This window comes from Mchenga conophoros, linkage group LG13, assembly GCF_057382185.1.
Source record: "Mchenga conophoros isolate Kocher_MC1m ecotype Shallow Benthic linkage group LG13, M_conophoros_male_GT1.1, whole genome shotgun sequence".
In the NCBI taxonomy this organism is placed as follows: domain Eukaryota; kingdom Metazoa; phylum Chordata; class Actinopteri; order Cichliformes; family Cichlidae; genus Mchenga; species Mchenga conophoros.
In genome coordinates this window covers 8980681-9003274 of record NC_140538.1, presented here as the reverse complement: position 1 = coordinate 9003274, position 22594 = coordinate 8980681, and the positions used below count along the sequence as shown (strand labels likewise).

Below are 22594 nucleotides of genomic sequence, written 5' to 3'. Positions count from 1 at the left end.
CCAGCAGGACAGGGCAAGGCAAGCACTTTTCATACAGAAGCAATTCAGCAATACAGAGTGCTTTACTGAGGAAAATATGAGACAAATGCATTAAAATTATAAAAAATTAATGGAAAAAAATTACAATTATCAAAATAAAAATTAATGATTAAAATAAGGTAACAAAATTGACCTGAAAGACTTCTAACCTTGCATTTCTGGAGCCAAAAACAATTACTTGAGCCTTTTCATCGGTGAGCTAAAGGAAGTTCTGGCTGATCCACTCACTGATTTGTTGGATACATTTACTCTTCCTGTTCTGTTAGAGTGCTTTAATCCATTGGAATTGATGGCAGTTCAATACAATGCTTGCTGCTAATGGGCCAATGTTGTACACATAGGGATTTGTCAACTAATGTGTTTCTCTTCTTTATTATATTAGCTGTTCTTTAATGCAAAAGAACAAAACCCAGAAATAAATAGTACTTGTTAGTTGTAGAGAAATCATAGAGCTGCATTTGAGGTTGGGAACTTTCTGTGCTGCTGCTGGGAAATACTGTACAAAGTTCATATTCTGTTCTTGTGTGTAGTTGTGTAACCCATTTGGATAGTTGATCATTCCTCCCTCTTATATGCATCTTGTTTTCATACAGTCCTTCTGTCTTGTTTCCTTGTATAGGATGGCTCCTGAGGTAGCAGCGGTGGAGAGGAAAGGGGGTTACAACCAGTTGTGTGATATCTGGGCTGTGGGTATCACTGCAATAGAACTGGCTGAACTGCAGCCACCCATGTTCGACCTGCACCCAATGAGGTAGGAGTGTGTGCGGGCTGTGATGATGCAATGATAGTAAAGAATGTTTACAATATTATTTGGAAGATTTAATTCTTACCATGTATCTCTGCATGTATTTAATAAAAGTCAGAACCACTGACAGACATTAATGTTATTAGCTTTAGATAATTTTTGTGTGACAAGTCTAAAGGGTTACTTTACAAAATGTTGCTATATTTATGTCCTGGAGATTTTAATCTTTATTCTATTCATATATTACACTGGCTTTAGTCATTTGGAGTAGATATTGTGGCTTTATTACTGAATGCTAGGAAGGCATGTCTTTCTACACTGTTAAAGGTGATTTTTCTCATTTGTATTTCTTCTCTCCCAACAGGGCTCTGTTCTTAATGACAAAGAGTAATTTCCAGCCTCCTAAGTTGAAAGATAAAATGAAGTGGTAAGACTGTCATGCTTTTGCATATATGTTGGTCTTGCTCACATTTGCTATAGATGTAACACCCAGCTGTTTAAATGACCAGTTTTTATCATTTTACAGGGCTAAAACATTAAACCTTTTTCCTTTTTTCTAATAGGACAAATAACTTCCACCATTTTGTCAAACTGGCTCTGACCAAGAACCCAAAAAAGAGGCCCACAGCTGAGAAACTGCTGCAGGTGAGGAAAGTTTAACTTTCAGACATTACAGTCCATCTCCAATCATATTTACATGATGTAAAACAAACAAAAATGATAGGGCTTCCCAGTCAACTTTTATGTTAAGTTAGGAAACTAGCCATGCTGACAAAATTGCTCAACAGTGTTTATAAATATCAAAAGCCATTTCAGATTTGGCAGATCTCCTTTCTGGGGCGGTCTGATGGATAGCTTCCAGCTCTGCTGCTATTTTTTTTGGTTGCTTTGTGGAAATCCTATTCTGGCCACCTGCATGTGGGCTCTGCAGGTTTGTCATGAACCTAAAATGTGCATATATAAACTACTGTGTCAAACTGACCCAGTATTCAGTTTTTAAGGCGCATGCCTGAGTGAGAGCAACCACACAGCACTACCACACACTATGCAGTTTTTTGTGCAGATTTGTTGCCTGCAACTTGGTTGTTTTCTTCAAAGTGAAATTCAGGTTAAAGGGTTGCTGTTTTAACCCAATGTAGTTCCGACCAGTATCTCAAAACACACAGTGAAAAGGTTACTTGTAAAGCTACACTTTAATGTGTTGCATCACTGCCCACGAGCCATACTTTAAGGCTGAAATTGGCCAAATTTAAAACAAGATGCCCAAACAGGATGTGTGATTACACCTCAAGCAAGCAGCATTAGACTTCCAAAATAAGTCTACTAAAAAATCCACTGTTAAAAAATTAACCTTTTGCAATATTTTTTTTTCCTCATTCGATCAGTCCTCAATATCTTTTAAAACTTCTAAGTGGTCATGGTGTCATGTATTATATATGAAGCGTTCACATGTGTACTAGGTGCATTCTGTGATGTTAAAAGGTACTGTGTATAAAAGAAGCTGGAGCAACGTGATACATGATGCATGAAGCAAGATCTAAATAATGGAAGGAAAGCATAAACTTCAGTTTGCTTTGTAAGCATCATTCATCACTGTGTGCTACAGCAGTTAGGGCTGTTATTTAAACGGCATATCAATTTGTCAGCACCCTAATGAGCTGCTGGATTAGTTGCAGCTCTGCTTATTTAAGAATCACATATTACCCAGTACAGTTTATTTATTTATTTTTTATTTTTTTGGTTTAAAAATGTGCCATTGGTGATGTCACCTGGATTGATTCCAACTCTTGTTTCTCTTCCAGCACCCTTTTGTTTCCCAGCCTCTCAGCAGGACGTTAGCGATTGAGCTGCTGGATAAATCCAACAACCCCGACCACAGCACCTTCAACGACTTTGACGATGACGACCCTGAGCCTGAGGTAACCTTTGACCTTCAGGATTTTCTGTTAAACCCAAAGTTTTGTCGGGCCGAGCATAAATGTGATTGTGTTTTACTCGATCATGCTTCTTTTCTTCCTCAACTTCCTTCTGTCTCCTCAGTTGTCCTTTCATTAAATTCCTTTGTCATTCACAGCTTTTTCTCTCCATGCTTACTCCCTCCTTTCTTTGTCACATGTGAGTCATCTTTCTGCTCTGTCTTTCCCTTTCTTACTCATTCCTTTTTATCCACTTCTTCTTTTGCTTCTCTCAGATTTATTTCTCATTTTCTGTTTTTGGTTCACTTTTGTTTTTCTCTTCTTCTTTTTAGCACTGCTTGTATCGCCCCACATTTTATTTTCCTCTCCTGTCTTCTATTCCCCATCCCTGATCCTCTGAATCCTTAGTTTAAGTACAGGGGTCACTTTCTTCCCATAAGTCCCGGTGCTCGACGTGCACCCCGTTTTGCAGCCCGTCGGAAGGTACTACTGTTCCTGCAGTGTCTGCACTGATGTCATTCTAACACAAACTCTTCTGACTGTAGTTTTTTTTTTTTTTTCGGAGGGGGGGGGGGGGGCAGGGGGGGAATAGGACTACAGAACTGAATGAATAAAAAGTAAATTTCCAGTTCAGTTTCTGCTGGTGTTGCCGTGGAAGTCGACATTGGTATGTGAAACAGTCATTTGATAGCTTACTGTGGCGGTTTCATAGACCTTTCTGTTGACATTCAAATCAGCTGACTTTATACAACTGCATCACACAAAATTGCGTCATTATTCTTATTCTAAAATTTGCTTCTATCTTATGCACATTTTACTTGAATGCTTTAAGTAATGAGATTGTTAGAGATAAAAAAACAAATTCAGCTTTGCTCCTAAACTTTAACATTTTCAGAACACAGTTGAAGTTAATGATTTAAGCCACAACTGCACAGCACTCATGTGTGAACAAAATAGAAAGATAAGGGTTGGCTATAAGGAAATTCCGGTGATTTATTACTTACTGGGTTTTACGTCATCTCTGTGTAGTTGTGAACAAATAAAAGGCCATAATAGGATAAGGTCCACTGTATTTCTCCTAATAATTTGGGAAACTCTTGTATTACAGCAGCCAAAACATTAAGTAGAATAAATCATTGGATCATTAAAATAGAATAAGATAAAACATTATGGTAAAAATGTCACAGATCCCAATTAAAAACAAAAAATAATTAAGTAAAAAACTTTAAAAAACAGCGGTAGAATAGAAATGGCTTCATAAATGTAACAAATTATAAAGTTTATATTATTTATGACTGACATATAGTGACTATAGGCAGATAAAAGTAACCTTCCAACAACAACAACTGGCGACATCGGTGAGAATCAAAGGGGAATGCAGGAAATCGGGTCAGTTTTTCACTAGCACCTCAACTTGACTCTACTTTGCTCTACTCAGTTTCAGTTGTTTTCCATTACAGTTTTATACCATTTTAATGTCTTATATGTATGCAACACAAATACAACACAACCATGGTCTAGCTCCCTCTGGATTCTGTTGTTTGCACAAATACATCTGGATCTTGTCATTGGACCAGTGTTGGTTTGTGTGTAGCCCATTTCCTTATTTGCCATGTCTAAAAAAAATAGCGGTATTATTCTTGCGCAGGAGTCACCCTCATGACTCATCCAGTGACATTACTTCCTCGCCTATCAGTGGCATGCAGTGTTTTGACGTCACATTTTCAGCTCAACTTGGCTTGCTTGGAAACCCGGCCAAGTCGGCACTACCACCAAACAGAAAGCCCTAAAAGTCAACTTGAGCGGTTGCTAGTGGAAAAAAGGCATAAATAGCATCACTAAGGATCTTTTCCATTCACTTCAGTTCTGTAGCACCTGGGATGATAAAGAAATGCCTAAATTCATAAAGATGGCTTCAAAAATATCACATTGTCACTCTCTCTAGAATTATGTTTTTAAGTATTAAATTCATACACAAACTCATGGAAAAAAAAACCTCCAACATGTTGATGTTTCAAATATTAGACAAAAGAAAATGTAGTGTTGTGGAAGGCCAAAAGGCTGTAGGTTGCTAAAGTGTTATAGCTATGGACGCCATCTTCACCTGTCTTTAACCTTTCAGGTATTAATCGTGGTTTGTGTCTAATGAGAATGGACTATGAGAATAATTGCAAACAAGCAAACAAAAATGTCTGTTGGAGGAGCCGAGTTCTAAATGTTGCTTTGATTGATGCATGGTCTTTTGTTGTCTTGGTTTGTCTTCCAGTGCTTCATAAGCATGCACTGAGGTTGCTGTGTCATTAGATTTCTGTGGGATGGAGTTTGGATTTTATTTTAAATTAACAATAACTGTGGTTCAAAATAAGAATGGCCAGCTGCACTCATGACATATAAAATAACTAAGTACCGTTTTCCATTTCAGCATTTAAACCCTGTTTTTCCGCTTGTATTAAGAATGTAGATCATCAGATGATGATGATGAGATACTGTGTGACAATCTCTCTGTTATAAAGCTTCCAATGTAAAGAGGACTTTACAGCTTACAGGTATCCAGTGTTTGGAACCAAAAGGGTGGATGAATGTTTTTCCTCTGACTGTGTTGCTGTTGTTTGTTTTGGTTCTTGCAGTGTGTGTGTGTGTGTGAGACTCTCTGTTTTTGCTGTGTCATCAAATCCCACCCACAGGAAATAGCAGTGGGATTATGTTTTTGTTCTTAAACCTATTGTGATCTTTCCAAATCTAGTGCAAACCACTACACCGAGTGTCCAGAGCAGCTTTGACACTGTCTGCTCTTCTTTTTATTTCCTGATAGTCCCCGGTTCCTTATCGTATCCGCTCCACCAGCAGGAGCACCAGAGAAGGAAAAACACTGTCCGAGATGAAATGTGAGTTGCTACAAAAGGTCAATGTGAACAAATACAATGTCTTTAGTATCTTTTTCCTCCTTCTTCAATAAACTTACTCAGTATATATATCTCCCTACCTCATGATATTCCCTTTCTCCCATCCTCCCCTCTCTCTTATTTTGCCTCTCTCAGTCGATCAAGTGAAGTTTGATAGTCTTTTGGAAAAGGAGACACAACCTCATCATGAACCGGTGAGTTGATCACATTATGTTTGTATGTGTGCGAATGAGATGAGATTTGTGTGGTTGTTAATTAACCAGTACCAACTTGGCTGTCCCTCACCTAATCACACATGGCACCTCCACCAATCTATGTTTTTCTCTGTCTGTGTTGAACCAATCCTAGTTAAATATTCTAAGGTTTAGGAATGGCATGTTTCGCTAATTATTATATGGGTATAACAACAGAATTGGCAGAAATCTAATGCCCAGTTGCATATAAAATCAGATTTACAGTAACCAGCAGGCTGTTGTGAATATATCGTAAAGAGAGTAGTCCCTGGTGGATCTTGTGCTTGCTGGAGGAATTAAAAGTCCAATTTGATCTGGAATGTTTTGGGATTCACCAAACCCTGAAGGCTGTGGCTGAACAGTGTTATTGCAGTAGCTTAAAATACACAACCCAGCTGGATAAACAGCTCTATGGATTCATTTTAATGAAGTTGTAACTGTAGACCTCTTGTTATTGCTGTTTGACAAACACAGGTATGATTTGTCAGTAGTAGCTTTCTTTCGCTACTGGTTGGACAGAACTCAGTAGAATAAAAGTCGTGTTCTTGGCTTTCATTTGCATAAAATTTGTAATTTATCTTGGTCAGATTATGCTCAGTTTTGGTCAAAAAGTTAGCATAGGTTCTTTAAAAAAATCTTTGGCTGAGCTATGATTTCTTGATATTTTTTCCCAGTATATGTTGCTCCCCGACTTCCTTTTCACCTTTTTGTCCTTTCTTGCACGTCTTCCACTGTCCCCACCCTCTTAAAGTTGTCTTTGATAGTTCACCAAAAAATCTAACCAAACCTTTATTTTGTCGTCTCTTTATCTTTTGATCTATAAATTTAGATTAATGCTATCATATTAACCTCATGTGATCTGTAATTCATCTTTTATCAACAATCATTCATCTGTCCATTAAATTTCTACTCTCTTTTCAAGGGAACTCTGGCAGCTTGCATTACATTTGTCTTGTGACATGTGTAGATTTTAGCTTTTAGCTTGTAGCTCCAAGATCCATCCAGTGAGGACTGCCATGCTGTTTTAGCATTCATATTATAATATTTTGATCAAAAGAGACTCTGTGCAAGTATTTTTTTTTCTCTCTTTTTTTGCAATAGTGGCCAAAAATCAAACAGACCCATAGTAACAGAAAGTACCTCTAAAACGCTGATCACAAGTTTACGGACACTCATCATGGGCTTGAATAACTTGGTAAATTCTGGCTTTTAACATGAACTGTTCTCTTTCCAGGATGAAATGATTGTACAGCATATGTCTTTAATAACTTAACAAAGCAAGGATTGAGTGCACAAGTTTGAAATATTTTTGGATTTCTTTAATCCACACAGGTTCTAAAGTATACATACACACCCACTAATATTTGGATAAATGTCCCTTAGCAAGTCAGACCTTTTGGTATCCATCAACCGTCTTCTGGCTGAATATTTGACCATTTTTCTTGTCAAAATTGGAAGAACTCATTTAAATTACACTTTAGCAGCATGATTCAAAGAAAATGTTAATAGCCTAAACGTACCAGGACATCCATACCCATGATGAGTGAGAAATGCATGTGTGGAAATACTACCCAGAATACAGCTGGCTACCATTAGTTGTTTAATTTGTATGTAGAATGTTATGAAAAGTACCCATATTATACCCTTATTAACTTTATATTTTGTAGGCTCACATATATGCTGTTGTAGCACAGTTTATTATTTTCTCTCCATTCCAAACCTCCATCTATGTTTTAAACTCACATCTGTCTCCTCCTCTCTTGAGATTATTATTCAAATATACTCTATCCTTTTCTTGCCAAGTCAAGCACCTATTAAAAACTAAATAAAAATGGCCTTAAGCTACGTACACACTGGAAGTGATTCATAGTGACCCATAGAAATAGAATGACATTTGGCGACTTGAAGCAAATAAAGACAACTTAACTCTTGCTGAGTTGAAGTGGGCGGGACACAAGATAAACTGTTCCCAACTTCCAGGCAAGTGACTGAAGAATACCCTTGACTGACATATGACCTGGTAGTAAACTATAGAGAGTAACTTAGACAACCGGAACCTGGAATGTCTAAAAGCGATGAGCCACCAGCTTGAAAGTGATGTGCGACGAGCGAATCATTTCCAGTGTGGACACAGCTTTAACCCAAACTCATTTTTCACAAGTCATCCCTTCCCTCCATATCACCATTCCTACCTGTTCCCCACCATTAGTCCAGGACAGGTTAATGTATTAACTGAGGTCTCTCTCGCTCTGTCTTGCTGACCAGTGTGATTCTGAGCCCTATCTGGACTGTGTTGAGGAGCTCTACTATACAGCAAGATCTAATCTGGTAGTACACCTTTAGTCTCTCTTTGTTTCAGCCTCTCCATCTCTCCAGCTGTTGGCCCATTTATTTTCAGTCTGTCAATTTTTAACGTCATGCTTTATTTAAAATATAATTTAATTTTTTCTCTCCATCTTGCTCATTCTTAAACTCTGAAGGATGAGTCCTTGTCCTACTTTTGTCCTTTTTCAGAGCTCTGAATCTCTCGGCTGCTCGATGTCCAACCTGTATATTTGTTATTTCACATTGTTGATCCATCTCTTCTAGTCCACCCGTCTGTTACTGCCCATCTTTATCTTCTGTTTCCAGCTTCAGCTTTTGCCTCACGAGCTGGTGTTGTAGTTGTCATAGTGATTAGAGTCGTTAGTGCTATTGTTGTTGTTGTTGTTCTTATATATGCATAAAACACACAGATTGGCACACAGAGGTATAAACACAGGGAGGGACACTACAGTGGAGAGGCATGTTACTCAGCAAATGTCTAGTTGAGATGTATTGAAGAATTGTGACAGAAGGGTAGCTTTCAGGGGGGAAAAGCATATTTTGGGGAAAGTTGGCTAACTTTTCTAGTATTTTCTCCTTTTAAAATCAGATTTAACTGGACTTCTGTACATGCAGTTTTTATGTGTCAGTAACCACTGAATTAAAAGTTTGTTCTAAAGTGCTTCAAAATGACTGCCAAGATACCTGCCAAGTCGTAAGACTTACTTCAAGAAAGGCTTTAATATAGAGGAAGATATATCAGGTTCAGCAGTGGAGCTGCAGCTCTAAAGGCTGGTAGTGGTGCAGTGACTTGCTCAAGGACATCTAAAGGAGATTTAAAATATATAAAAGGCATGTCTGCTCAAATTTATTAGCACATACACTTTTAATGTGTGTTCTATGGTACTCAATATTTCTTTTCCATATTTCTGATGTTTCCACAGAATGCGCTTCTCTCATTTGTAAAGTGTTGCTTATGTTTTTCTAACCTCTTGTAGTTAACCAGAGTAGCGAGGCCTTGTTTTTTGCTTTGTTTTTTTGTCTGTTAGTATGCGTGTTTCTTTGTAGTTTCTTTGTAGCATTGGTGTTTTGTGTCTGCTCATCTGGAGTGCGCATTTCCTCTTGCATGCTTTTTGCTTTCAGGCGTAACATTCAAAAATATTTCTCTGACAAGATGCTGCATTCACATTGTGGTTTTTATGTCACCGATATCCAACCAGAATTTCATTAGTTGATTTAAATTCAGGACCGTTGTCATAGTGCTGAATTTATTGTCAGCCTGCAGAATCATAAAATCTGCACAGCTGATTCTTTATTAGCCCGCACACTCTCAAATGTGCTTTATGACAACATAACACTTTTCTTACCAAAGTTATCTAAAACATTGGTTCCCAATCCACGGTTTGCGAGTCACTTAGGCGTCCACCAATGTATCTGATAACTGCTCCAAAGAGTTACTGGTGTACTTTACTGTACTACAGATACTTTGTATTAGGGGTGTCACTAGGGCTGTTCGATATAACGATATATATCGGATGACGATATAAAAACGTCTATCGTTTCATTTTACGCTATCGTTTGTTTCGTGGTGTTGCAAAATAAACTGTTTACGGCAATATTTTTTCATCCTTTTGACGGTCACTGTAGTGGCTATATTCATTTCTTCTTTCTCTCTTTCTCTTATATTTAATATAACCACACTACGGACGGACAAGCGCCTGTTTTTATGCGTTGTGGTTAGCAACAACGACGGTAACACCATCTCGTGTCCGCTTGTTTATGTTCCATATAAACCTTTCACAATAAAGCTCAAGATCCTGTTGAGACTTTTCAAAATAAACTGAATCACGTGAAAGAGTATGCAGAGTATTTATGGATGAGAAGCAAAAAAGAGCCGCCAGGTGCTAAAAAAAAATAAACCTTAGACTCAAACGTTAGAACAGGCTTTTCCCCGCAGCACGCTGTGTAATAAATACTCACAAAGAAAACGGCGGCCGTTAAACTTATGTCTAAAAATGTGTAGTTTCATGCATCGGTTAAAACACTCGACTCCAGCTACATGACGCGCAGCTGGAAACACTTCCCGCAAAACGAGCTGCACGAGATTCACAGAATTTACAGAAAATGTTACATTTTTGTGATTTATATTGTTATCGTGACGATAGATGTCTTATATCGGGATATGAGATTTTGGTCATATCGCACAGCCCTAGGTGTCACTAAAAATGTGTATTGATTGTTTGATTGATTTAGAAAACAAATATGTTAGTAATGACATATAATAATATTAGAAATACGTTTGTAGTTGCTCTTTGTGCATGCTTCTGTAAAGTTATGGCTTCAGACTCTGTCATACATTTGTGTTTTTTGTCATTTTACCCAAGTAGTCAACACAAAAGAGCAAAGCTTTAGATAAACTTGACCAATAGAAGTACTGCTGTCTAGATATTGCAGAGAGACTTATTTCTATCTTGTTACTGTGACTATTTTGACAAAGATAATGAATTGAGAAAATCCAATTTTAACATTATATGCCTCCTTTAGAGGTGTTGAATGCATTTGGAAGAAATTTTGTGAAGTTTTGTGAAATAGTGCATGTTTTCACCTGTTTGTGACCTAAAAGGAACTTGTTTCATCTAGAAAATAAGTCATTGACTCAACAACAAGTCAGTGCATGAGACCATAATGCAAAATTTTAGGGTTTCACAAGCCCAAACGACAGGGAACCACTTTTTGGAAACAACTTCTGTGTTCTATCTGTGAAGCCAGTACTAGCAAAAATTAGCAGGATGAGTAGGATGATAATGTTTCTTTTCATCATTGTTTAATGATGACATTGAAATTAGTTACTTGGTGTGCACCTAATTATTGGTCCTTTTCCTAAATGTGTCAAATGCCAGACTTGTTTTGTGGCTAACGCCCGATGATTAATATATGTAGTATTGGACCACAATGTGAGTTCAGCAAGTGTCAGCTCTGTATAACTATAAATACCCATATGCTCACCATATACATCTGTGAATGTCTGTGGTTATGAATTATACTTCAGGTGAAAGAGCTTCTTATTGTGGGTATGATTTCCAGCAGGCTGCTGTAACGGTCACCACAGCTGCTACAGTGGCAGCGTCTGCAGTCATTTGGCAACTGAAAAGGGCTTCAGTGATGGCCACAACTTTAAACGTGGTTTACTGCCTCAGTTGGCCAAGATCTACAGCACCTGTTAATATATGTATAAATGAACTATTTATGAAGGGTTATGTCACAGTTGTAATCTAATTTGTCTTGTAGGATTTGCAGCTGGAATACGGTCAAGATTCATCGCGTTTTTTGGGAGGAAACAAGTAAGTCTGGCTTGTTTATTTTCTGTTTTTAAACATTTACCTCCCCCTGGATTCTCTTCTTTCATTTCATTGTCAGTTGCAGCTATCCTTCATTTTATTTTATTTTATTTTTAAAATTTTTAATGTCTAGATTGAGCGAGGATGTAGACAATAAGAAGACTTGGAATGTGAAGAGATTTTCTGTTGTGCATTTCAAAGTCTGTGCCAACTTTATGACACTGTCTGTATGCAGCTTTCTGCTCACAAGCATGCATTGTAAGCAGAAAGCTGAGGTTCAGATAAGCACAGCAGAATGTCCTCTAGACTGGGAAGGACTAAGATTTTATTCTCGATACACAAAATCAAAACCTGGGTACTTTTGTCTTTCTTTTTATTCTGTCATTTGTGCTTTTCCGACTTGTCAAACAGGAGTCTTCTCAAATCAGTGGAGGAGGAGCTGCAGCAGAGGTGAGTTTACTCCACTTTGGCGTCCACGTTCAGTGTCTTGGATCTGCTGGTGCTCTAACCACGCCTACCCATGAGCCAATCATTGTTTAACGGCAGGACTAATGAGGCCAATCACATGCAACTAATGCTATAGTAATTACTTCAGGCTGTCTCACTGCTCTCGGCGTTTTGGATTCTGCTGGGTTTTATTTCCTCTCAGGCTTGCTTCTTGCTTTGTTCTCATTAGGAAATGGCTGCGCTTCATAGAAGCTTCCTGCAGAGCATGGCTCTCACACACACATGCACGCACACACCAACAAACATGTGCAGTCACACATATGGACATAGAGTTTTAGCCACTGGGTTTCATTTTCTATGGAGAAATTCCTCTTCACTGCTCAAAAGATAATGATTGCTATTTATGTGCTTTGCTACTTTTGGTGAGTAAGTCTGATATGAAAAATGTGTTTCACTGAACTCTAGATTAGCTTGTACATTATTAGGCATCAGGTACAAAGTTGTCTTAAATATTTCCCTTAGATGTTAAACAGCAAATCTTAATAGCAGGTCTGCTGGATGGTTGCTTTGCTGCAGGAACATGTTAGCATTATTGTCTCTAGGCTAAAACATCTAAGGCTACAAAATGTTGTGGCTTTACTTGGAACTTAACACGTCCAGGTTTTCTGTCTTTTTGGCTCCTTTATTGATCAAAGGGTTACTTAACATCTTTGAGGTTTTTACATGTATAGTCACGTTAAATAAATATGAAAAATAACCTTATCAGATGTTTTAAATTGATGAACAGCAACACGTGATGTATGATGTGTCATTATTTATTTAACAAAAACTAAGACGAAACCAGAGGAAGTGCGTGAAACACTAAGTAAACCGCATCTGGAGCCACCTTTACCACCAATAACTTGAAGCAGTTGTTTTCTGTATGACTTCATCAGTGTCTCACATCATTGTGGCCATTGTTAAGTTCATATTATTATCTTAAGGTTCTACCACAGCTTTTCAGTCAGGATTGGACTTTCACTAGGTCATTGCAACACCTTGATTTTGTTTTTTAGTCATGCTTCTGTGCTTGGGATCACTGTCCTGTTTTTTTTTACCTAATTGTGGCCAAGCTTTACCATATTTGATTCTACAATCCTTTGGCATACCAATGAGTTCATGGTTGGCTCAATGACTGCAAGATGCCCGGGTCCTCTGGCTGCAAAATAAGCCCAGGTCATCATTGGGCATGGAAGTTTTTATGCGTTACGTTGAAGTCATGTGTTTCTTTTTTTTTGTTTTTATCTCTTCAAATGTAGAACTGTGCATTATGGCCAGACATCTACACTTTGGTCCCACCTGTCCAAAGAAAATTGGTTGGAATGTCTTGTGGTTTGTTCAGATGCAAATTTGCAAACCTAAGCTGTACTGCCATGTTTTTGTTTTGGAGGGGTTTTTTGCCAGGAGAAAGAAGAGGTTTTCTCCTGGTAACATTTTCAAACAAGCAACACTTGAGCAGTCTTTTCCTGATTGTAGTGTTATGAACTTTTGATGTTTAACATGCAGGCTGAGTGCTGTAGAACCTGAGGTGAAGCTCTTGGGGTTTCTTGCAGTTTCTCCGAGCCTTGCATGATCTGAGCTTTGGGTGAACCTGCATCCACTCCTGGGACGATTAGCAAGCTTTTAAACGTTTACTTTTTTGAAGGTGCTCATGCTTGCTTATCATCATATATTCAAGTGCATTTAATTAGTAGCACCTGGTATCTACACTCTTTTAATTGTTGTGGAAGCAGTAACGGCGTACTTAGTCCTTCACATACTGCTTTGGTATTTTGTATTAAAATTATGACATGGTTTAATATGTTATGTGTTGTTGTTCATCAGAGGTTATATTTACCCATTTTTAAGACAAGCTAAGGGCCAAATTATTTTTATTATCTCCTGATATGTAAAACATTAGGATAGAGAGAGTTTCAAACAAAGGCCGGGTTTCTCTGTCCTTGGGATAATGAAAGGACTTTTACCAGTATTTGAGAATTTGATATAATATAATATATAATATGATTTAAAAGGTTACGCTTACTGTTGACGTGTGTAGATCTATAAGGACTTAATGGTTCAAACTGGACCGCTGGGTTTGAAAGTGTCTGGTTGTGGAAGTAATTAGTCCTCAGACCGTTTCTCTTGGTTGTTCAGATGAGTCATTTTGCTGATTTTTGTGGATCGCAGTAAAACTTGGGTCATGCTTTTATTTGAACCTATTCAGTCCTTTCAGATCTGCACAGGGTCAGGAGTTCAGAAGTAGTTTGTGAACCAAGCTTCACTCAGCTTTCCCTCCCCTTCCCCCTTCTTCCTCTGTCCTCTTCTGCCTCTGCCTTCTGTTGTCATCCCCTATCTCCTTTGCTTGCTCCCTTTCTCCCCTGATCACTCCTCCTTATGCCCCCTCTCCCACTCCTCCTTTGTCCTTTCTTTCCCCGCCCCCCTTCCTGTCTTCACCTCCTCTCCCAGGGGCCATGTGGCACACTTAGGGGATGATGAGGATGAGGATGATGATGGTGCAGATGATGATGAAACTCACACTCAGTAAGTTCCCTCTCAGTCTTAGAACTGGAAGCCTCTCCAAATTCTTCTTTTCCCATCTTTCCCTCACTTGTTTCAGAGGAAAGACTGAGAAGGAAGACAAGGAGTTAAGGCTTCCTACCTTTGCCAGTTTCATCCACACATCTTTATGGAGCACACCCCACCATCACGCCACATACGCCACCTGTTTGTGTGTGTGTGCCTGCTGCCTGTGTGTTGTCCACGCTTTCTTAAAGCTACTAACAGTAACCCTAACCCTAAATGTTCACCAAGAGGCTATTGATATTTCCTCATATATTCTTTCAGTAGTAGAAATGTAATAAATGGAGAAGTGTAGGTGTCACGCAAACAACACAGCATTAAAATACACTTTATAGCTAAAGATTTGACATGATCTATATGGATCGTTGAGCCTGAGTTCAGTTTCATTCTTTAGATAACTGATGCTCATGACCTTGTCCTCTTGTGTGCCGTTGTCTTGTTTTGTTCTTCACTGGCTTCGCCATCTGTGTTCCTTCTTGCTCTGTGTGTGTATGAGTGTGTGTGAGATCACACTGCCTTCTGTCTTATCTTGCCTCTATAAAACTGGAGATCTGGCATCCAGCCTCTCCCCTCAGTGTAAAAGCCAAATGTCTGCGGCAGGCCAGAGTCTTTTTTCCCCCCCCCTTTTTTCTAGACAGATATTTTCCACCACCGTCAGAGAGGCCTTTTGTGCTTTATATTATAGGATTTTCCCTTCAAGTCATATCCACAACACACAGTGCTGTGATTGCACAAATGAAAATAACCTGAATTCCTAAAGTGGCTGCAACCTGTTGTGCTGTAGCAGTTTCTAGCTTTTGTCGTTTCTGTTGTGGTGGGGGGGAGGGTTTTTTTTTTTCTCTCAAGGTTTTTTTTTAAGGTGTTTAAGAGCGATAAAAAACAAAATCTTCTAGCCAAACAAAAAAGGAAATTTCCTCCAGACAAAGGAACAAAAATATTTAGTCCCTCAGACTCTATGTAAACAATATAGAGAAAGTGTAGCCGAGGGGTGGGCAACTCCAGGCCTCGAGTGCCGGTGCCCGGCAGGTTTTAGATGTGTCCTTCATCCAACGCAGCTGATTCAAATGGCTAAAGTTCCTCCTCAACATGTCATGAAGAACTCCAGAGGCCTGGGAATGAACTAATCATTTGATTCAGGTGTGCTGACCCAGGGTGATATCTAAAACCTGCAGGACACTGGCACTCGAGGCCTGGAGTTGCCTACCCCTGGTGTAGCCGATGCAGAAACGACTTGAACCTGCACTCTGCTGGGACTGTTCTGGTTCCAAAAAGGGCTTCCAGTTTTATACAAATCTATGGAAAAATAACACTTTTGACTCCTTTGCTTTGAGACGTTAGACATTAATTAAACTGGAGACTTGATGAAGCGTTATTAAGTTTTATTGATTAAGTATGATGTTAATTCATTAGCATTTTAGTGTGAGAAAGGATGATAAACTTGGGTGTGCTTGTCATTGACAAGTCTGTAGCCAGTGAGCGTACAGTATCCGTTGGTTTCTCAGTCTCCAGTTTAGTTTGAGAACACAAACTGTTGCTGATCACGAAAACACTCAGCTTAAGCCTTCACATCCAGACTTGACGACCAACGGATGGTCCCCAAATCAACTTAGTTACTGAGTAAAAGTTAAAGTTAGGAGCATTTGGATTACATAGACACTAAATTTTGAAAATCTTTAGTGTAGGTATCAAAAATTCGAATAGATTTTGTTTCTTTTCAAGCATCTTAAAATAATTTCAGTTGCAAATAAATTCCCTTTTGCACATCCAGCATTTTAAAGTTTTAAAGTTATGATTTCAGCTTTGTTGGTGTTTTTTGGTAAAAAAAAAAAGTATCCATAACTCGAAATTTTGACTTATTAACTTGATATTTCAAGAAAAGTAGCACTGCCAAGCAGTAATCTACGTGAATGACATCATTTCCTTGTTACCCGGAAGCTGAAGCCCTCAGCTACAAATGCTACAGCTAAGCTACCAGTAAATAAGTCATGAATGCACAAATTGCTGAGTATTTTCAACGTGGCTTCACAAATGATGAAATCCTTGTGCTGTTAGCTGAATCACATGGCGTTACTATCAGCAAACGTACTCTCAAAAGCACCAGTTTGTTGCGATACGGTTTTGACTGCGCATTCCTCTGCGCCATATCCTTCCAGGTACAAGAAAATGACATCATTCATGTAGATTACTGATTGGTAGAGCTAACTCGAAATTTACTCAAGTTACTTTTCTCAGAATTTCGAGCTGATAAGGGAAAATAACTCGAAATTTAGAGTTGTGGATACTTTTTTATTTTTTTTTTAGTGGTGGAAACGGGCTTCCATATTTTGGTCATAATCTGATTGCATAGTCCTTATCACCAGCCTTGTGTTTAGCATCAGTGCATTCTAAGAGAGCTGCTTTCTTCCGGCTTTCTTTAGAGATGCTTTTATGCGTACTGCACCCATGCGTGGCTTACCACCTTAAGTGAATGTGTAAACTATGTCAGTCACAGATTAGTTTTGTACTGATAAAGTTTACACTTTAAGCTTCTTTAAGGGGGGGTAATCTTTTTCTGTGTCTCCCACTCAGCTTAAATACTGCAACTTCTTTTCTTGGTACCCCCATCTTCATTTTTCACTGTGATTGGCTCCCAGCCTCTCTCCATTCTGATTTGTGTGCTGTGATTGGTTCTTGTCCATAACTTAACTACAACATTTATAAAATGTCATGGATAAAGTCTCTGAAATTGTGCTGGTCGGAAGGCATAATTGCAATTACTCTTCTATTTCTTTTCCTTAAAAAAAAAAGATTTTAAGAGGTGCTTTAAATGAGAGCAAGACACAAACTCTAATTTATTTACACTAAACATAAATTTTAATTTTAAAAGTAATACTTTTACTAAAATATTATTAAGTTTGTCAGTATCAGCGCTATCCATTCAGAGGCTTTGCACACGCTGACCCTTCTTTGTTTTACTGTTGTCTAAAGTTCTTGTCTTACTTTATATTTCGTGGTTAACCTTTAATGACCTTTCTATTATATCAGTTTGTGTGTAAGTGGCATTGGGCTGTGGTTAAACCTGTTATTTGAGCCTTTGATTTCACATTCAGTGAGCCTGCAAAATATTACATCTCATCTGATCTGGGTTCACAAATGTGTCAGCATATTTTTTCGATTATTTTTAAAACAAATCCGACAATTTTATTTTCTATTTCCAATAAAATGGTTGGGTTTGGGGTTTTTTTTTTTTTTTTTTTTTTTTTAGGAAAAACTCTGGATTGTAATTATGCGTTGAATGTAATAACTTAGCTTATAAATGGCTTAAAAATGGCAAGTCAAACCATAGCTTCAGTGCTAACATTCTAACATATATTTATTGTTTCCCATATATTTCCTGGTTGTAAAAAACGGCAGCTGTCTTGAGTATCTTGTCACAGATTTTTCCCTCTTATTCTTCAGTAAATCAAGCACCATCATGAGGCCAAGGGTCCCACCCCCACTTCCTCCTAAGGTAGGAAAAACCGTGTCTGTAGTTAGCAGAATTTTTGAAGTAGTAGCAATTTTAGTGCTCAGAATATGTAATAAGTAACTGATTTCTTATACAATCTTTTTCTTCTTCTTCTTCTTCTTAAGCCCAAATCCATCTCCTCACCCCATAATCAGACGGATCAAAAACACGACGACAGCCACTCACACAGTGAAGATGACGGTGGAGGGGGAGGGACCATCAAGCGCTGCCCAGTGCCAGAGACGCCGAGCCCCGCCAAGCCCGCCTCCTATGTCCCCCCGCGTCCCCCGCCCCCGAAGCTGCCGCCCCACCGCCGCAGTAGCCTAGGTAACGAGAGCCCGAAGCTCAAAGACGTCGAAAACTCTGCCACAGAGGATGATGGGAGCTTTAGGCATTTCTGGGAGTGGCTCCACACGCCTCACACAGAGGAGGAGCTGGAGGAGGCATGGGAGGTTCTCAAGGAGGTGAAAGAGGAGCAGGAAAAACAGGAGGAAAAGAAAGAGAGTAAGAGCAGCTGATTTGGTAGCTGGGTAGTGTCCGCAGACCCTGTCGTCCCCTGCGATTGGTTGTGTGGTCTTCCATTAGTCTTTCCTTGTAGTCTGATTTATTTGTTCCATGATTCCATTAACAGTAATGCTTTTTTTAAAGTTTTTATTTGCTTTGTTTCTTCCGTTCATCAGCTCACGCTCAACATGATTGTTTGTCTCTAAAGTCATTTTTGTGAAGACTGATTGGTTCATCCAATCCAGTGATCCAAACAATCAAATGCTGCTAAACCACTCCCCCTCGCTTCTTAGGACAAAGGAAGAGGAGAAAACATAGTCCTGGCTGACTGGTCCAGTTTTGATTCTTTTAACAAAAAATTATTCTGTGCATTGTCAGCTCTCACTTTCTAAAAGCGGCCTATTAGGGTCAGTGGAGGTTAAAGGTTTTCATGAAAATGAGCTGTTGTGTTGTTAGATTTTCACGTGAGGCATGGATCCCAAAAGCTCAAATATAACTTATTTATTTTTTTACATTTTAAGTTTCCAATTTTAATCTCAAAGTAGTTTCTTAACTCTCAGAATATTAAGCCCTTCATTGTCCTCCAATTATTCTTTCCCCCCCCCCTTTTTTGGCCTTTAGTGGCCCTAATATGTCGTTGTAGACATTCTGACAATGAAGTGTTTTTTAGTTAAATTTGCTGTTTCATGTTTCTTTATACGAGTTTACAGATGCCAAATTATAACTGAACTTATTAAACAGTAACAGAAATGCCAAATTTTATAAAAGTTTGTAATCCCGTTTTATACTTTAGGCAAGTGACTAAATCCCCATTCTAGTGTGCCTTTTAAATGTTTGCATTGTTGTTGAGCATTTCGGGTATCTCAGTCATGCTCTGATTTTTTTTTTATTATTGTGTTATATAGTGTTACTCTGACTTGGAAGTGGATAAGTTGAGCAATTAAAATTTGCTGCCACCTATGACCTAATCTCAGGACAGGGATATGCTTCTTTGGATATTATTTTTGCCTTTTTGATTTTGCACAGAGAATGTAGATCCTGCATATTTTTAAGTTTATTTCTCTAGTTTTTTGATTGCGCTTTGGAAGCTTTTACAGTAAAGTGTTACATTTAATAAGCAGTATATGGTAGATATATTAACCATGGTGTTTTGGAAATAATAACAGTTCAGTAGATTGAAAGCATAGTGTAGAATTGCACAGTCATGCTGGAATGGTCGTGCTGTAGGCACGCTCAGGTGAAAGTTGAACTGTCTTTGACGATATGGTTATGGCTCTAATCACGACAGGAAGCAACATTCGTGCGTAGCTCAAATGGTTTTGCTGTTTACTACCTGTCATTCGCTGGTTACTCGCTGGGGTAGTAAAGGAGAGAAACTGATCAATAATTGACTGCAGTTTGTGGTGCATTCACACTCCCCCTCGATCATGACCATATTTGATCCTCTGTTTTCTTCCTGCTGGCCTGCTCCTTCCCTCCTCCCCCCCCCCCCCCCCCCCTCTCTCTGCTCCCAATAGCTTGTTTTTGTTTACTCTTTAATATTAACACTCCTTGCTGTCTTTAGTCTTATAAATTAAATTGTTCTCATTAAATCAAGTGTTTTTGTAGATGCGTCATGTTTATTTTGGCTTTCTTTGTTTTCAAAGCTTCACATGCGCACACACAGTCTCTCTGTCTCTTACCCGCTCTCTCTGTTTCCTGTGTCACTCAAACACAGTAAGTTGTGTCTGTTGTGTCTGTTGTTGTTGTTGTAGGTAATGGGCTGAACTCTCCCCACAATGGCGAGAGGGCCAGCCCAGCAGAGAGGCAGTCCACCATGCCACCTAGTGTCCCCATACGGAAGGACAAGAAGGATGTTCCGGTAAGCATGCAGGAGTGGCTCAAGGACCCACAGAGGTCTTGAGGGAGGATGCAGAGTGCTGCCATTGTTAAAATTATTAATAATCGGCATAACACTGTGTGGAGAAGAAAGGCCAAGTCAGGTGAAATGTATTGGGTAGTGTTCTTGTCAGTGCAAAGCCAGTGAAGGATCCTGACCTTTGTTGCTGTTGCAGCTCTTGCTGATCATCACTGTTTTTTAAAGAAGAAGTGGAATTTGGGCATCTCCCAAGTCAATAATGGATTATAAATCAGGGGAAAAATAAATTCCATAATGTTCAACCCTTGAGAAAGTTTAGAGGAGTGCTGTATGAGAAGTTATCACCTAGATAGCTTCATCTACATACTTGTCAAACTGAAGCACCAGATGGGTGTACTTCAAACTATGACTAATAGCTTAGTGAGCTAATTCAGCTACAATTCTTTTATTTAAAGCATGTTTTAAGTGCACTATAGACTATCTGCTGGGAGAATACATTTTATATATACAGGTTGTTATGCTCATATATATCATCCAGTCATTTTATTATTGATGTTTTTAATGTGTGTTTGTGTTTATCACTTCCTTAGAAGCCAATCAGTAATGGTCTCCCCCCAACACCCAAAGTCCATGTAAGTATGGGTCTTTTTTGCTTTGTTTGTTTGTTTTTAAGAGAAAATAATGTAGTTGAGTTAATTGGATTAGTGTTGTAAAGACTTCTTGGCATTGCGGATCTTTTTGTTCCTATACAAAAGTTTTTTTATGTGCAAAATATTAAATGAAATGAATTTACTCATTTGGAAAAAAATGGAAAACGAATCCATAAGCAAGTTAAAATATTACTTTTTAGTGTGGAGTGTCTCACTAAAGGCATTTAGATCACAAGGTCTCCGAATCCTTTAAATTAAAAAAAAATAATCTTGAACTTCTTTCTTTCTCTCCCGTTTCCAGATGGGTGCGTGTTTCTCCAAGGTGTTCAACGGCTGTCCCCTCAAGATCCACTGTGCCACTTCGTGGATCAACCCTGACACCAGAGGTAACCAACAGCAAAACACTATCAAAGTTTATTTTACAGGTGTTGTTTTCACTTTTCACTAAGCACGGATCAAATGCTCTTTTGTGCGTTTCAGACCAGTATTTGATATTCGGAGCAGAAGAGGGAATCTACACATTAAACCTCAATGAGCTACATGAGACAACAATGGAACAGGTGAGACTAGAAATCGGTAATTTAACATAATGCTATATACTTTCTGAAAACAGGGTATATTAGTTGTAATGTTATACATGTGAGATAGTCCAGTCTTTGAATCAGAGTGTTTTAAATGTTCTGGCACTCTGAGATGCTCAGATTACTTTGTGTCCACCTGCAGCTCTTCCCTCGGCGGTGTACCTGGTTATATGTCATGAACAACTGTCTTCTTTCCATATCTGGTGAGTTGTCGAACATCATTATGATAGAAGTGTGTGGCACTTGACTGCCCTTATTACTTTCACCCATTTGTCTCTGAAATTGTTCTTAAATTGGATCATCGGCGCATGATTTTTGATACTATTAGATTATTCTGTTATTATATGTTACCTTATATATATAATCAAAGTAGTTGAATTAGAATACTGCTGTAGATCACATTATACCCTTTAATATAGAGTGTGTGAGCTGTATGTAGTTTAGTTCTCATTATACTTTTGAGTTAACAGAACATATTCACATATTAGTTCATTAGATAAATGTGCATCACTCTGTATCCTTGATCTGCTGGGAATGTGTTACACTGTTTTCTTGACATGCTTAATTGTTGAATCATGAAGAGAAGGTTGTAAGCAGGAGACTCTGTGTCTAAAGACAGGGGAGATAGACAGACCACATTCCACACCCCCACCTTACAGAAAGCAGAGAAACAACTGCCAAGGTCATAACTTAGGCGCTGTAACAGAGAAAAAATGTGATGTTTTGGCTTTTACGACTAGCTGGGGGCCACTAGAGACTATAAAAAGCTGAGCAACCCGTCACCATTTTGAGACATGTGCCTGACCCTCTGGTAGAATCTCTCCCGTCCGGACGTTGTAATGCTCTGACTGTTGAATTGTATGGAAATAAATGATTGTTGATTGAGCATTGATACACCGAGTATTGTCCCTCCTTCAGCCCAAAGATTCAAAGAATTGGGAGAATTCAACAATACAATGTGTTTTATTTCTTCAAATATGCTTTTGTA

At 38.6% G+C, this 22594-nt stretch overlaps 1 protein-coding gene across 8 annotated transcripts in view; it reads left to right on the top strand.

The window, feature by feature from the left end:
* LOC146560813 (mitogen-activated protein kinase kinase kinase kinase 3-like) overlaps window positions 1–22594 on the top strand; it is a 47137-nt gene that overhangs the window by 16537 nt on the left and 8006 nt on the right. For 2 of the 8 annotated variants that reach the window (XM_085296294.1, XM_085296293.1), the window contains exons 9-25: window positions 659–790; window positions 1149–1211; window positions 1348–1429; window positions 2587–2703; window positions 5513–5585; window positions 5739–5797; window positions 8102–8164; window positions 11429–11481; window positions 11890–11928; window positions 14413–14487; window positions 17965–18016; window positions 18139–18340; window positions 20272–20378; window positions 20966–21007; window positions 21327–21411; window positions 21506–21585; window positions 21749–21809. In XM_085296294.1, coding sequence (XP_085152420.1) covers window positions 659–790; window positions 1149–1211; window positions 1348–1429; window positions 2587–2703; window positions 5513–5585; window positions 5739–5797; window positions 8102–8164; window positions 11429–11481; window positions 11890–11928; window positions 14413–14487; window positions 17965–18016; window positions 18139–18340; window positions 20272–20378; window positions 20966–21007; window positions 21327–21411; window positions 21506–21585; window positions 21749–21809 — 1385 coding nt within the window. Of the gene's footprint in view, window positions 1–658; window positions 791–1148; window positions 1212–1347; window positions 1430–2586; window positions 2704–5512; window positions 5586–5738; window positions 5798–8101; window positions 8165–11428; window positions 11482–11889; window positions 11929–14412; window positions 14488–17964; window positions 18017–18138; window positions 18518–20271; window positions 20379–20965; window positions 21008–21326; window positions 21412–21505; window positions 21586–21748; window positions 21810–22594 lie in introns of all 8 variants that reach the window. The other 6 variants (XM_085296289.1, XM_085296288.1, XM_085296295.1 and 3 more) reach the window with 5 other exon arrangements.